This window comes from Pantherophis guttatus, chromosome 3 (genome assembly GCF_059756535.1).
Source record: "Pantherophis guttatus breed Tessera chromosome 3, ASM5975653v1, whole genome shotgun sequence".
NCBI lineage: Eukaryota > Metazoa > Chordata > Lepidosauria > Squamata > Colubridae > Pantherophis > Pantherophis guttatus.
This window is the reverse complement of record NC_142065.1, coordinates 48,561,169-48,576,762: the sequence shown is the minus strand read 5'-3', so window position 1 is coordinate 48,576,762 and position 15,594 is coordinate 48,561,169. Positions and strand designations below refer to the sequence as shown.

The 15,594-nt window shown below is 36.9% G+C and overlaps 1 protein-coding gene across 3 annotated transcripts in view; it reads right to left on the bottom strand.

Annotated features, from left to right (window-relative positions):
- The window catches only part of LOC117663936 (uncharacterized), a 41,630-nt gene that overhangs the window by 10,972 nt on the left and 15,064 nt on the right, over positions 1–15,594 (bottom strand). For all 3 annotated transcript variants that reach the window (XM_060689815.2, XM_087889527.1, XM_060689816.2), the window contains 14 exons: positions 15,446–15,495; positions 12,061–12,168; positions 11,195–11,338; positions 6,627–6,770; positions 3,245–3,385; positions 2,932–3,075; positions 2,619–2,762; positions 2,306–2,446; positions 1,991–2,134; positions 1,678–1,818; positions 1,366–1,506; positions 1,053–1,193; positions 741–881; positions 242–346 (listed from right to left, as the gene is read on the bottom strand). In XM_060689815.2, coding sequence (XP_060545798.1) covers positions 242–346; positions 741–881; positions 1,053–1,193; positions 1,366–1,506; positions 1,678–1,818; positions 1,991–2,134; positions 2,306–2,446; positions 2,619–2,762; positions 2,932–3,075; positions 3,245–3,385; positions 6,627–6,770; positions 11,195–11,338; positions 12,061–12,168; positions 15,446–15,495 — 1,829 coding nt within the window. The remainder of the gene's footprint in view (positions 1–241; positions 347–740; positions 882–1,052; positions 1,194–1,365; positions 1,507–1,677; positions 1,819–1,990; positions 2,135–2,305; positions 2,447–2,618; positions 2,763–2,931; positions 3,076–3,244; positions 3,386–6,626; positions 6,771–11,194; positions 11,339–12,060; positions 12,169–15,445; positions 15,496–15,594) is intronic.

Sequence of the window (15,594 nt, the reverse complement as noted above, 5' to 3'; positions counted from 1 at the left end):
TGAGATCATCCTCTCATTTTTTCCAAATAACAGACTCTGCAAACTATAGGAGTTGTATATATATCTAGAGGGGGCCAAGTTGGAGATGCTTTAAAGTGTCAAGGTAGGTCTTTCTTTTTCTTGGAAGCAACTTTTTCCCCTCCTCTCTATAACCCTCATTCGCTCTTCACTCATATCCCACACCCAGTTTCCCCCCTCCCCATACTAACAATTATTTTCATTATGATCAGAATCAACTTACTGAGTCTTTGTAACATTCAGACACTTTAAGATATTGGTCAGCTTGGTTCACATTCCAGGGTGGCTCCTGATAATCTTCAGGTGCCCATGCTCCCTGATTTTCAGCCTGTTGTTGTGGGGAAAATAGGAAGAAGTTGTGTTGGATATGTTCACTACCTTGAGTTATTTGTATTTGACGGGGAATGAATGAATGATTGAACGAATGAATGAATGAAAAGGAACAGCTTCCCAAGTGTATGACTAGAGATAAATGAAATAAAACACATGAATTAGGACAACAAATGGAGGTGGAGGACACACCGAATAATCTTTTATCGCTTTCTGCCTTCCATATATGTTTAAACTTCAACTAATTCCCGGGGAATTAGCTTTCTTGGAGACTTTCTGACATAAAAGTAACTGAACAGCCAACATTCCTATAGTCAAACATAAATTCAAAATTCAAAATTGAACCTACCTATATTTTCAAGGAAAATGTATGCAAATATTCCCATTCTTACCAATCCAGTAACATTTCTTCTCACTAGCACAGGTACACAGTGAATATCATTCAGGGTACTTGGAAGGCTGGAAGAATCGAGAGCTGGAACAACATCAGCTTGAGAATCATCTGTATCATTCTGCTTAGATGAAGTTTCAGTCTACATCAATTTAAAATAAAATGGAGATTAGAACATTTTGGGAAGCAGATTTTCAGACATAAGAGGAACTGAACAACCAAAATTCCTGTACTCAAAAATAAATTCCAGATTCCAAATTGAACGTACTTAATTTCCATGGAAAATATATACAAAGAGCTTTCCCTTTCTTACCAATCCAATAACGTTTCTTCTCACTAGCACAGGTACACAGTGAATATCATTGAGGGTACTTGGAAGGCTGGAAGAATCAAGAGCTGGGGCAATATCAGCTTGAGAATCATCTGTATCATTCTGCTTAGTTGAAGTTTCAGTCTACATCAATTTAAAACAAAATGGAGATTAGAACATTTTGGGAAACAGATTTTCAGACATAAGAGGAACTGAACAACCAAAATTCCTGTAATCACAAATAAATTCCAGATTCCAAATTGAATGTACTTATATTTCCAAGGAAAATATATACAAACAGCTTTCCCATTCTTACCAGTCCAGTATCTTTTCCTCTCACTGGGACAGGCTCACAGTGAACATCATTAAAGGTACTTGGAAGGCTGGAAGAATCGAGATCTGGAGCAACATAAGCTTGAGAATCATCTGCATAATTCTGCTTGGCTGAAGTTTCAGTCTACATCAATTTAAAACAAAATAGAGATTAGAAAATTTTCGAAAGCAGATTTTCAGATATAAGAGGAATTGAACAACCAAAATTCCTGTACTCAAAAATAAATTCCAGATTCCAAATTGAACGTACTTAATTTCCATGGAAAATATATACAAAGAGCTTTCCCTTTCTTACCAATCCAATAACGTTTCTTCTCACTAGCACAGGTACACAGTGAATATCATTGAGGGTACTTGGAAGGCTGGAAGAATCGAGAGCTGGAGCAACATCAGCTTGAGAATCATCTGTATCATTCTGCTTAGTTGAAGTTTCAGTCTACATCAATTTAAAACAAAATGGAGATTAGAAGATTTCGGGAAACAGATTTTCAGACATAAGAGGAACTGAACAACCAAAATTCCTGTAATCACAAATAAATTCCAGATTCCAAATTGAATGTACTTATATTTCCAAGGAAAATATATACAAACAGCTTTCCCATTCTTACCAGTCCAGTATCTTTTCCTCTCACTGGGACAGGCTCACAGTGAACATCATTAAAGGTACTTGGAAGGCTGGAAGAATTGAGATCTGGAGCAACAACATAAACTTGAGAATCATCTGCATAATTCTGCTTGGCTGAAGTTTCAGTCTACATCAATTTAAAACAAAATAGAGATTAGAAAATTTTCGAAAGCAGATTTTCAGATATAAGAGGAATTGAACAACCAAAATTCCTGTACTCAAAAATAAATTCCAGATTCCAAATTGAACGTACTTAATTTCCATGGAAAATATATACAAAGAGTTTTCCCTTTCTTACCAATCCAATAACGTTTCTTCTCACTAGCACAGGTACACAGTGAATATCATTGAGGGTACTTGGAAGGCTGGAAGAATCGAGAGCTGGAGCAACATCAGCTTGAGAATCATCTGTATCATTCTGCTTAGTTGAAGTTTCAGTCTACATCAATTTAAAACAAAATGGAGATTAGAACATTTTGGGAAACAGATTTTCAGATATTAGTTGAATTGAACAACCAAAATTCCTGTAGTTACAACTAACTGCCAGATTCCAAATTGAACGTACTTATATTTCCAAGAAAAATATAAACAAAGGTTTTTCCCATTCTTACCAATTCGTTATCTTTCTCTCTCACTAGCACAGGCTCACAGTGAACATCATTGAGGGTATTTAGAAGGTTGGAAGAATCAAGAGCTGGAGCAACAACATAAACTTGAGAATCATCTGCATCATTCTGCTTGGCTGAAGTTTCAGACTACAATTTAAAATAAAATGGAGATTAGAACATTCTGGGAAGCAGATTTTCAGACATAAGAGGAATTGAACAACCAAAATTCCTGTAGTCACAAATAAATTCCAGATTCCAAATTGAATGTACTTATATTTCCAAGGAAAATATAAACAAAAGTTTTTCCCATTCTTACCAATTCATTATCTTTTCCTCTCACTAGGATAGGGTCACAGTGAACATCATTGAAGGTATTTAGAAGGTTGGAAGAATCAAGAGCTGGAGCAACAACGTAAGTTTGAGAATCATCTGTATCATTTTGCTTGGCTGAAGTTTCAGACTACAATTTAAAACAAAATGGAGATTAGAACATTCTGGGAAGCAGATTTTCAGACATAAGAGGAATTGAACAACCAAAATTCCTGTAGTCATAACTAACTTTCAGATTTTAAATTGAGCGTACTTATATTTCCTAGGAAAATATGTACAAAGATTTTTCCCATTCTTACCAATTCATTATCTTTTTCTCTCACTAGGACAGGCTCATAGTGAACATCAGTGAGGGTACTTGGAAGGCTGGAAGAATCAAGAATTGGAGCAACACAAGTTTGATAGTGATCTGTATCATTCTGCTTGGCTGAAGTTTCAGTCTACGTCAATTTAAAACAAAAGCGGAATTAGAATATTTTGGGAAGCAAAATGAATGGATCTGTTACTACACAGACCTGGATCATCGATTTGCTCAGTTTGAGGATCATTGTTCATCCCCTTTAAGAATTTACTTCTTTGTATGTCCTTTCAATTCCTGCATGTTTTCAATCTCAATGACATACATTTCTTCTCTAGAGTGAAACATTTGGTTCAGGTGTATTCTGCAGAGGCCAACTGAAATGCAAAGCTGTGTTACAGGTATGACTTTCATAATAAAATAATCAGCTGGTCTACAAACTAATTGTTTGAGTCTTCTCTGATCAAGTAACTTCTGCAAAAGCCTTATAATGTTTGTAAAAACAGTACACTGCTTTCATGATGAAAAATATGGATCAGGAGGGAATGGGCAACAGGCTTAAATAGTAGAAATACCACTTAATTTATCCAGGTATATTAATAAATCAGTTACATACAGCATCTAATTAATCATTTTTCTATATTAGTTTTACAAGATAAATCATAAGCCTTTTGTCTAAGGAAGACATGGATGATTTATTCTAACCAGGGACATACTTTTCAATAAAATCAGATTCCAGGATGCAATTTCCGTCAATCTTTTTCTTTTTAATAAAGTTTTTTATTATAAATTAGAAACAAAAAACAGAAAGAAGACTATAACGAAACACAATCACATACGTACGACTGAGGTTGATTCAACCCCCATATATATACAGTTTCTAAATAACTTCACATATCATCATACTACATATTCAATTTGGTTTTTCATACTGCATCTTGCATTTGTTAATCTTCTTATATCTAATATAACCTTATTTATATTTAACTTGCTATTTACATATCTATGCTACATGCTTCCCTAACATCTGCCTCATGACATTTTTACTTCTATCCATTGGTACCATTTATCGCAGCTTTGATTGAAAGTTGATTCTTGTCCATCTTAAAGAATATACGTTAGTCTATCACATTCTGCACACCACAAAATTTTGTTGATAATCATCTGATCCGATGGTACTTCTTTCCCTTTCCAAAGTTGCGCATATGCAATTCTAGCCGCAGTGCAATTTCCGTCAATCTTTTGAGAAGTAGTGAGGAAATATTTTAAAACAGTCTTTCTCAACCTTTGCAAGTTGAAGATGGGTGGACTTCAACTCCTAGAATTCCCCTGCAGCAAAGCAAGGGAACTAAAGTCCACCCATCTTCAACTGGCCAAAGTTGAGAAACTCTGTTTTAAAATACAAAATATTTTACTGGTATTTAACTGGTATATTTCACAAATTAAAATATATTTTATAACTGGTAAGATAATAACTTAATAATAAGCCAAATATGATCTTCTTGATGTTGTCTAACCCACATAAATCCTATTCAATGTGACCAAAGACAAGGAAATATCTGCATTAAAGATTGTGAGTTAAGAGTGGTAGCAAGAGCTTTAATATTTTAAGTGAATCTTAATTTTCTGTCTTCAAGTTGGAAGGCATGAAGATAAAATTTCAACAACTTGAGTGCAGAATGAATGCTGTTCTTGCTGGGTTGTCTTCATCATTCTGAAGGCTTCTATTTATGTTGCATTTTACCTGCCATAATTCACAGCCATTGATCCTAAACTCTTTAATCAAACACATCTGGAGAGCATAGGCTTGTGGAAGAGGTACAGGTAGTCCTCAACCTACAACCATTTGTTTAGTGACCATTTGTTTACAGCAGCACTGAAAAAAGCAGACTTAGAACTGCTTTTCACACTTATGACCGTTGCAGCATCCCTATGGTCATGTGGTCAAAATTCAAACACTTTGCAACTGCCATATATTTATGACAGTTGCACTGTCCTATGTCAGGTGATCACAGTTTGTAACCTTCCCAACTTTGCTTAAAGAAGCAAATTTAATGGAGTAAGCCAGACCTGCTTAACAACTGGAGTGATTCATTTAATAACTGTGGCAAAAATATCGTGAAATGGGGCGCAACTCACTTAACAACATCTTGCTTAGCAATGAAAATTTTGGACACAATTGTAGTTTTAAATCAACACCTACCTGTAGTCTCAAAACAAAGATATTTGACATGTTTAATTTGCCAATTACAGAGATATTGAAAGATGAATGAGAAGTCAAGCATATTTTATATCAATTCTTGTCCAAATCTGTGCAAAAGATTTTTCTCTGAGTTTGAGAACATAAACTGGCTCCAAAACAGTAACTGTGAGAGGGACCTTGGAGTTTTTAGGGGACGATCACTTAAACATGAGTCAGCAGTTTATAAAGCCTTGGTAAGACCACATCTGGAATACTGCATCCAGTTTTGGTCACCATATTACAAAAAAGATGTTGAGAACTTTGGAAACAGTGCAAAGAAGAGCAACAAAGATGATTAAAGGCCCGAAGGCTAAAACATATGAAGAACAGTTGAAGGATTTGGCTTCGGCTAGTCTAGAAAAAAGAAGAACTAGGGGAGATATGATAGCAGTATTCCAGTATTTGAGAGGCTGCCACAAAGAAAAGGGGGTCAATTTATTTTCCAGAGGGCAGGACAAGAAACAATAGATGGAAACTAATCAAGGAGAGAAGCAACCTGGAATTGAGGAGAAACTTCCTAACAGTGAGGACAATTAGCCAATGGAACAGCTTGCCTTCAGACCTTGTGGGTGCTTCATCACTGGAAGTTTTTAAGAAGAGACTGGACACCCACTTGTCTGAAATGGTATAGGCGGAGGGTTGAACTAGAAACCTCCAAGGTCCCTTCCAGCTCTATTCTGATTCAACAAATACAGTATTCATTGGTATAGTTCAAGGGAGATCTCTCACTTAGAAATCTAGGTACAAGTGATGCAGAAACACAGCAGCAGAATGTAATTTAAAATGCTTTAAAATGGACCCTGCAATGTGTTCTTCAATATGATTAGAGCAACTTGTTGTTTAAACTTGTCCAGTAAAGTTAGCTCTTCATTAAAAATCTGTATTAAGACTGCCCACCCAGGGATTACTTCAAGTCATGGCAACCTGTACTCATAGAAGGGAACAAACAAAATAACCAGCCTCACAAACATAGACCAGTGAAAAACAAAAAGTGCAAACTTATGAAAGTACTCCCTGATTCTTTAGCAAATAAGTAACTGAATGTAAACATCTCTGACAACAAAGAAAAGTTATGTTACTTATTTAGACTAACATGTCATGAAAAAACAATTCCTTAACAAAATAAAGGAAGCATTCATACCAATACAGAATCTTTCTCCTCAATGTCTTGAAGGACTTCTGTGCTACAAGATGATGTTTTATCTTCTGTGGATACTCCAGGAGACAAAATAGAGACAGTCTGACTGAGAAGATCTTCAGTGGCCTCACAATCTTCCAGTTTATCCTGAAGTTGGTTTTTTTTTTTAAGGAAAAAAAATAAGAACCAGTTTAATGCTAACCAAGCTTAACAAAGAAGACTTGAAGAAAAACTATTTCTATATCACAAGATACGGTACATTACTATTTGGAAATACTTTTTTTTCCTTTTTACCCTTTAATACAGACTTGGAGGCCCTCCTGGATGTGGAACTCTTGCTTGAACAGTAGCTAGAAGTTGTGGTTAAGGGAAACTTTTGCTCAGCTTTAAGTGATATTTTAATTATGACCCCACTTGGATCAGAATGCTTTACTCCAGTGATGGCTAACCTTTTTGCCATCGCGTACCAGGAGGGGGGGCGAGGGAGGGTCACGCGTGCACGTGCCCATGTACGCAACAACCCCCCCCCGCTCCTGGCACATGATGGCCTGGTAGGCCCGTTTTTCTTTCTTACCTGGTTCCAGATCCTCTCTATTTATCTGGGAAGGGCGAAAACAGCCTTTTTCACTCTCTTGGAGGCCGTCCAAAGGCCTGAAACGGCCCATTTCCCAACTCCCGGTGGGACAGGAAGTGACATTTTTTGCTGACCTCAGCCTCCAGAGCCTCTCTAGGAGTCTCTAGGAGCCTCTCTAGGAGTCTCTGGAGGCTGGGGACAGCAAAAAACATCACTTCCTGCCCCACCGGGAGTCAGGAAATGGGCCCTTTCAGCCTCTGTAGGGCCTCCAAAGGAGTGGGAAAGGCTGTTTTCGCCCTTCTCAGATGCATAGAGAGGATCTGGAGCCAGGTAGGAAAGAAAAATGGGACTCCCCCCCACACCGGCCCTCCAGAGGCAGGAAACAGCCTGTTTCTCTACTTCTGGTGGGCCCAGAAGGCCCGAAAATCAGCTGGCCGGTACGCGCATGCACCCCAGAGCTGAGCTGGCGTGCCCACTAATATGGCTCCATGCGCCACCTGTGGCACGTGTGCCATAGGTTCGCCATCATGGTTCTACTCTATATGGAGCTAAAGTGTTGGTTGTTTCTTTAAAGCCCTAAATGTCACAGCACCAGTCCATGATATAATGCTTTGTCAGAATACAAGCAGCCTGTTTAAGATCCATGATCAGAAGCAAGTATGCTGAAAGATGTCTCCTTTAATGAGATTCATAGGGTTTAGGTGAGTCAGCAGGTCTTCCTTTGTGGCAACCCACACCTTGCAGAATACAAGGACTCACTGATTTATGACCAGTTTTTTTAGTGACCATTCAAAGTTATGACATGACCACCATCCCAGAAGGGACTTACGTAACCCAGTAACAAAGTTCTGGTTCTGGTGTCAACTCCTCCTGTGGTCCCATGACCGCATTTTGGCACTTGGCAACTGGCTCACATTTATGCAGCGACCCATAGTCATGTAACCACAATTTACAACAGTTTTGCTGAAAACTGGTATTTACTTCTGGTTTCTGGCAAAAATCAGGCCATAGTAATGTGAATAAAATAGGAATCATACAGAGTCAGCTACATGAACTCTAAAGGACCCTCTCTATTCACATTATTATAAGGGAAAAACGTGCTTAGCTACATGAACTCTAAGAGACCCTCTCTATTCACATTATTATAAGGGAGAAACGTGCTTGATGGAGATTACATTAAAAACAGCTAAACCCCATTAGTGGTAATAAATCTTCTGATGAGGCCTAGCTGTCACAGAAGGACAGCCATATGGAAAACATCTGAGGGGGGCCTTTCTGTCAAATACACAAAGACAGACACAGGAAACAAAGAGTCACTTATTACTTCTTATTACCCAAGGACAACAGTAAATCTCCCATTAGCAACCACAGCACTTAAGGAAAAGTTGTGTAGCTAAGATAACCTTATAAACTAGCAAGTTATGGTTTAGTAATTAGGAAGTGTGTCAATTATCATATAACAAGTGTATGTTAACCATATATGGAAAACTGCATGAGCTCACCGAATCCTTTGTCTTAGAAACATATATAAACTGTCTATCAGAGCTCTTTCATTGTTCAAAGTTTCAGGTACAAATCTGGCTCTGAACCTTGCGCAATAAACTGACTCTGGCTGACCCAGGAATGTTGTTCAGTCTCAATTTTTCCACAACAATAGTGAACAATGGGTTCACTAAATGACTGCCACAAAAAAGGTTGTAAAATTGAGTTCGGTTAGACAGTGGCCTGCTTTACGACCATCACGATTTACAATCATAATTGCCAAGCTCAATTACATTTGTAACTTGAGGACAACCTGTACTCTCCTCTCCAGAAATGTGTGCCGCTCCCACCTTGCTGCAATTCTGTAAGCAAGTGGGCGAGTGTTTTGGATTGTATATTGGCATTTCTTTTGTGTTTAGTTTTTGTTTTTAATATTGACTTGTACTACTTATTACTCAGAATTATATATACATTTATATTTAGTTATCAGGATTGTAGGTATGTATTTTACCTTTAAGAGTTTCCTCAGAAATGTTACTTTTCTAGGTTATTTCTAGGATAAGAGTGGGGGAGGGAAAGGGGAGAAGAGACAATTTGTGAGATAGAGGTTGGCATGCATGAACAATTAGCCTCCTCCCTCCTTCCTAGTGTGGGGTACAATATAAGAAGTTGTAATTTTCCATAATATAGACTAGCATATAGCTTATGAAAGACATATACACTTTATATAAGGTTTATTCTTTGTTCCAATTACCTAGAGTTAGTATCTTAACATATAGCCAGACTCCAGCCATGTTTACAATTTTCTTACTGATAATTTCCTATAAGCCTTAAAAGGCCTCTCTCTCTCTCTCTCCCCTTGAGACCATGACTGACAGGAGAGTGTTTAATATATTGTAGCGTTTTTAGCTGTTCTCGAGTCTCCATAAACAAAGAGAATAGTCAAGTCTGACCTTGGGAAGGCTAAGAATGCATTTAATCCAAACTTGCTTTGACAGCTTTCTCTCTCAAATGTTTATTTTACTTGAGTGATGTTCTTTTTTTATGGCTATGTTATAATTCTTGTGAAACAAGGTAACTGATAAGGGAATATCAAAGAAGTAAGAGATGAGGGTGTGTGTGAATGTTTAGCAAGCTTGGGTGACAATAAGGGCTTAACTAACTTTAAACATTTAGGGGTGATAATAGATTCTAGGGCAGCTGTCGGAAAGCATGTGACCAGACTAGGGCTATCAACTTGGCCTGGAAAGGAATGATGTGGCATAAGCTGATGGGGGTAGGATGATTATAAAAGTGCTTTTTCATTACTTGGGTATGGTCTCTTGCCTATGTGTATTGAGGACCACTAGCTTTTGCAAAAGCTTCAATTAAACTGTTTTGTATTCCAACAACTTTGAGTGAGTTTTACTCCTCACACTAGTGTTGCCATTAGCATTAGAGAAAACATAAATTAGAGGAGCCTGTGGAATTCCCATTTGCCAGCAGTCGCTTATCTCATGATCACTATGTTAGCTTTCCCCGCCCCACAAAAGGATTAATGAGATAGAAGTAAGAAAGAAGATAGGCTCATTATATATCCTCATTAGTTAAAAATCATAACTTAATAAGGAATATTTTTCCTGAATGAGATGCTCATAATCTAAAGAACAGTATAATAGCATCTCCCTAATAAAAGAAATATACAACTCAGTTTGGTATATTATTGTAAGAAAAGATAAAAACGTACTCTTTTATAGAATGTATTAATTGCATAAAAGAAATTATAAAGGCTCTATTGCAAAGCTTCAGTAACAAGGCAAAGGAAAAGCCACAAATGGAAAAAGATTAATTATTGTGTCAGCTTGACCAAAATGTTCAAGAAAGCTCACCCACAAAGGGTGAGAGAGATAAGATGCATCCTCTTGTAAATCAGCAAAATCAATCACTGCAAAGCACAGGAAATTGGAAATCAGTAAATAAAAGAAGCCATAACCAAAAGGAATCATGTTGGACACGTACGCAGGATGTAAACAGGCAGGAACTGGGGGGCGGGGGGAAGGAGGTGTGATGTATACTGGGGAAAAGGTATAAAAGTATTGTTTGAAATTTTGAAAAGCACACTTCACAATTTCAATCCAATTTGGAAGTGACATGTATATGCTTAATACAAATTAAACAATGACTAATCCAATATTAATGAATATTGTTGTTTAAATTCTACACACAGTTTATGCTTAACTAAACTACACCTGCAGATCAGAAATCTTCTTCTAAAGAAAATGAAGATGTATACCACAGTAGCAGCTGCTAAAAATCAAATAGGTTTTTGGGAATCAGAAAGTTCTAGAGTTTATTCTGCTCCATATCTGCAAGAAGTTAAATAACTTTGTCAGAAAAACTGAGCAAATAAAGCAAAATACAAATACTCATAGCACAAAATCAAAGAAACATGCAACCAGAGTTAATGAGACGTAATGACAGTATTATCACAGGGAATCACATTAAAAGAACATATAAAAGGAAGAAATATTCATACCACTACAATATCTTCATTCTGGGTGTGAGGAGGGATTTTTGTAATTCCAGATGGTGTTTCTTCTTCTGCAACAACTTCAGGAGATGTAACAGAGTCAGTCTGGCTAGGAGACTCTTCATCAGGCTGACTATCTTTTGGTTTGACCTGCAGCATTTATATAGATTAGAACTTGGAAAAGATTTTAAAAGCAAATCTTTTTTCCCTAAATAACAAAATATTGTCTTTTTACTAGGAAAAGAGAGTCCCTCTAAATTAAAACTTCAAGATGTATGATCAATTTTTGAGAAATTTTCTATGGAAATTACATTATCGACCAGTCACTAATATGTTAAAAGTGTTCAAAAATTGAAACTGATCAACTTTACATATCTTTGAATATGAATTATGGTTTGAACTGAATCCCCTTCCCCCTCCCCTCTCCCTCCCCCTCCTTCATCGTGTTATTCCTATGCTATGACTATTCCTGAAAATCCCAGAAGCTTATAATATGCACAGAAGTGTATGCAGTAACTAAACCTCTAGTCACACAGACAAGAAGAATCAGGGTGGACCAGTTTTAAAAGACAGCACTGATTAGCTACTTGCTTTCAAGCCCAGTTCAAGATACAAGAACTTACTTTTAAAGAATTGAAGAATTTTAAAACTAAATGCCTTAAGGAATATCTCTCCCTATATTTTTATGCATCCAATTAAAATCTACTTTACCCAGGCATTTAAAATGTGAAGTCCACACATCTTAAATTGCTAAGGTTGAGAAACACTGTTTTAGGACAAAGTATAGAAGTTAGCATTGCCAACATCCTTTTTATGGTTTGGAAGCTCATCATCTTATTATACAAATATTCTAAATCTTTTCCTATTATTACCTTGGATGGGACATCTTTTTTCACTGATGCTGCAGTATTTCCCTTGTCCTGTTCGAATTTCTTAGAATCTTCTGGCTGTTTTTTCACTTTCTCAAACTTTTTCTTTGGCTGCAACAGAGGAGTCTCACATGATGGACATTTATTATATATAGACATTCTGCTTTTATTGTTCTGGCACCTAATGACCAGACAGGTTATTTAAGATTCAAGACAATAAACATAGTCGTAGAATAAAGTGCTCGCCTAAATCTTCTCCCTTTTAAGTGTAAATTTTATATTTTTAATGTATTTTAAAATATGGGTATCTTAAATTATGGGTATTAATTCAGCCAAATTTATTTAATTCATTTTATTCGATTTTAAATTTTGTATATCTATGTGTTTTATTTCATGGCTGTGCACCGCCCTGAGTCCTTCGGGAGTAGGGCGGTATAGAAATTCAATAAAATAAAATAAATAAATAAATAAAATTAAAGAGAATGTACCCATATGTTCTTTCTGTTAACAGGAATTGTGAAAGGGATCTCTTCGCATACCAGCTGGAACACTGCACCTTCCCAGGTAGTTCTACAATGGTGTTCCCATCCCATCCTACCTTGTCTTGGCTTACATATATTTTTGTAAGTGAGGGAAATTAATCTGATTTAGCATCTGGAAATGCCTGCCAAGGATATTCCATGTTTTTTCTTGGCATCTATCAACTCATCCTTCCTTTTGGAGTCATACATTTGTTCATAATAATAAGGACAAGATAAACAACTTAAGCGAGCTGCACTGGCTCCCGGTGGTCTTCTGGGTGCACTTCAAGGTTTTAGTTATCACCTTTAGAGCGCTCCATGGCTTAGGACCTGGTTACGGGACTGCCTGCTACCACCAATAGCCTCCCACCGGCCAGTACGCTCCCATACAGAGGTGCTCTTCCGGGTGCCGTCGGCCAAATAATGTCGACTGGCAGCCCCTAGAGGGAGAGCCTTCTCTGTGGGGGCAGCTACGATCTGGAACAAGCTCCCCCCGGAGATACGGAGGATCCCGGATCTGCGCACCTTCCGTCGCATGCTTAAGACTTTCTTATTTCATCAAGGTGGCCTGGCCTAAATCTTTTTCCCTTTTAAATGTAAATTTTAATTTGTTTTTAAATTATTGGGTATTTTAAATTTGTCTCAGCCAAATTATTTAATTTGTTTTTATTCTATTTTAAATTTTTGTATTTATGTGTTTTATTCTGTGGCTGTTCACCGCCCTGAGTCCTTCGGGAGTAGGGCAGTATATAAATCCAATAAAATAAATAAATAAATAAATAAATAAGTCTAGGACATAAAATGTGTGTCAACTCTGCAGCTGGCCTGATTACGGCAACTGTGTGTATGTATCAAGGTCAGTATAAGATAAGGCTGGTAGTAGGGGTAGGCAAAGGAAATACAGCGTGCAAAGGCAAACAATAATGGGTGATTTAGAGGAAAAGAATTATTCCTGTAAAGAATATAGCCTGAGTGACTCCATATTTATCCTTTATATAACCTGAGTTAATCCTCTCTGACATTAAGCTGAGTAAAATATGGGAAATGTTTATGACATCTGTTTTGAGGAAATAAATGTTCTGGTACATTCTAAGTTGGGTCAAGCTGAACCAAACTCCACTGAAAAGGAAGAAGAGACTAATTATCCAATTAATAAGAACAATAACAAACAATTAAGAATACATGTTTAGAGGGTATTTTTGGAGGCGAACTCCAGGGTGGAACATGTGAGAAAGCCAAAATGAAAAACAATGACAGATGGGGGCGTTTTAATTGTTTTGCTGATTGCCTGAAAATGTATTTAACCATGTATTTGGAGTGGTAAAACGTTCTCTCTCTTTCATGGGAGAACCCTTTTGCAAAAGTTTATGGGATACATATATCCTTACAATAAATCTGCTTTTTACTTGTTCATGGCCTCTGTTTCACTTTTTATGAGGTTTGCTGTTTTTTTTAAATCTCACAGTGATATAGGATAATACAGAGTTTATATAAGGTATCAGAGAAAAAGTAGTTCACACCACTATGTGCCTCCACACCATTACTTTCTTGTAAACACTACAACTATATAGGTAGTCTTTGACTTATGACCACAATTGGGACTAGAATTTCCATTACTAAACCAGGGTAAGTGAAGCTCACCTGATTTTATAATCTTTTTTTGCCATGGTTGTTAAATGAATCCCATTGAGTCTGCTTGTTGGAAGCCAGCTGGGAAGGTCACAAATGGCAACCACATGACCCATTAAGGATACAACTGTCATAAATCTTTGCCAGTTGCCAAGTGCTCAAATTTTGATCACTTGTCTATAGGGATGTTGCAATGTCGTAAGTACAAGGACTGATCATAGGTCGCTTTTTTTTCAATATCATTATAACTTGCAACAGTCATTAAATGAATGGCTGTATGTCTTATGACCACAACTGAGCCCAAAATTTCCATTGTTAAGACAGTTGTTAAAAGAATTTTGTCCCATTTTACCACCTTTCTTGCTACGGTTGTTAAGTGAATCACTGCAGTTGTTAAGTTAGTAACATGATTGTTAAATGAATCTGGCTTCCCCATTGACTTTTGACTTTGCTTGTCAGAAGGTTGCAAAAGGTGATCACACAACCCTGAGACACCGCAAACATCATACATACATGCTAGTTGCCAAGTGTCTGAATTCTGATCATGTGACCACAGGGCTACTGCAACAATTGTAAGAGTGAGAATCAGGTGAGAAAAGGAAGTAAGCAAAAGACTGATCTAAGTCACCTTTTTCAGTGCCATTGTAACTTTGAACGGTCACTAAGTGAATGGTTGTAAGTCAAGGACTACCTGTAGTCTATTTTGCTTAGGCCTTTATGTCTAGCTTCATTAAGGGAAATAGTTATTTGGCTTTGCTTGTAATTTCCAAACATTAAGATACATAATTATTTGGAGCACAGAAACAGAGAAGTAGTTAAGAAAGCAATAGTAACTGCTCTAAACAATTATTTAATGGTCACAAGCTGCCACTGTATGTATCTTTAAGCTGCATTTGTCTTCATTTGTATCTTTTTGAGTATTCCCCACTGAGATACCAGCATTATATTTTCCTTCATGTAAGAGCAAAAGATTGCATGTGTTTTCCAATTGGCATACGATGTCCACAACAAACTGCACTATATCAAAATGAGGTGCAAATACTGCAATTATATAATTGCATAATGAGACTTGAGACATATACTTAAATCATGTCAAAAGTGTGGTATTATCATGCATATCTCAGTATTTCCTCCCCTTACCTTCCCAGATATCCACGAACATACACATGAGAAATTGTCTGAATATATTTGGTGCAAAAATATACACTGTTCCTGAAGAATTATTATTTATTTCTTACCGCCACATTGCTTAAAGGAGAACTTGACTGGTTTTGAAAATTACCTCTTCCTGCAGAAAGAGAAACAGTTAAATGAAATTAAGAAGTTTCCAATGAATTCCATGAGGTAAGAGACAAACATTTGGAAAAGCTTTGTTTCACAGTATTAT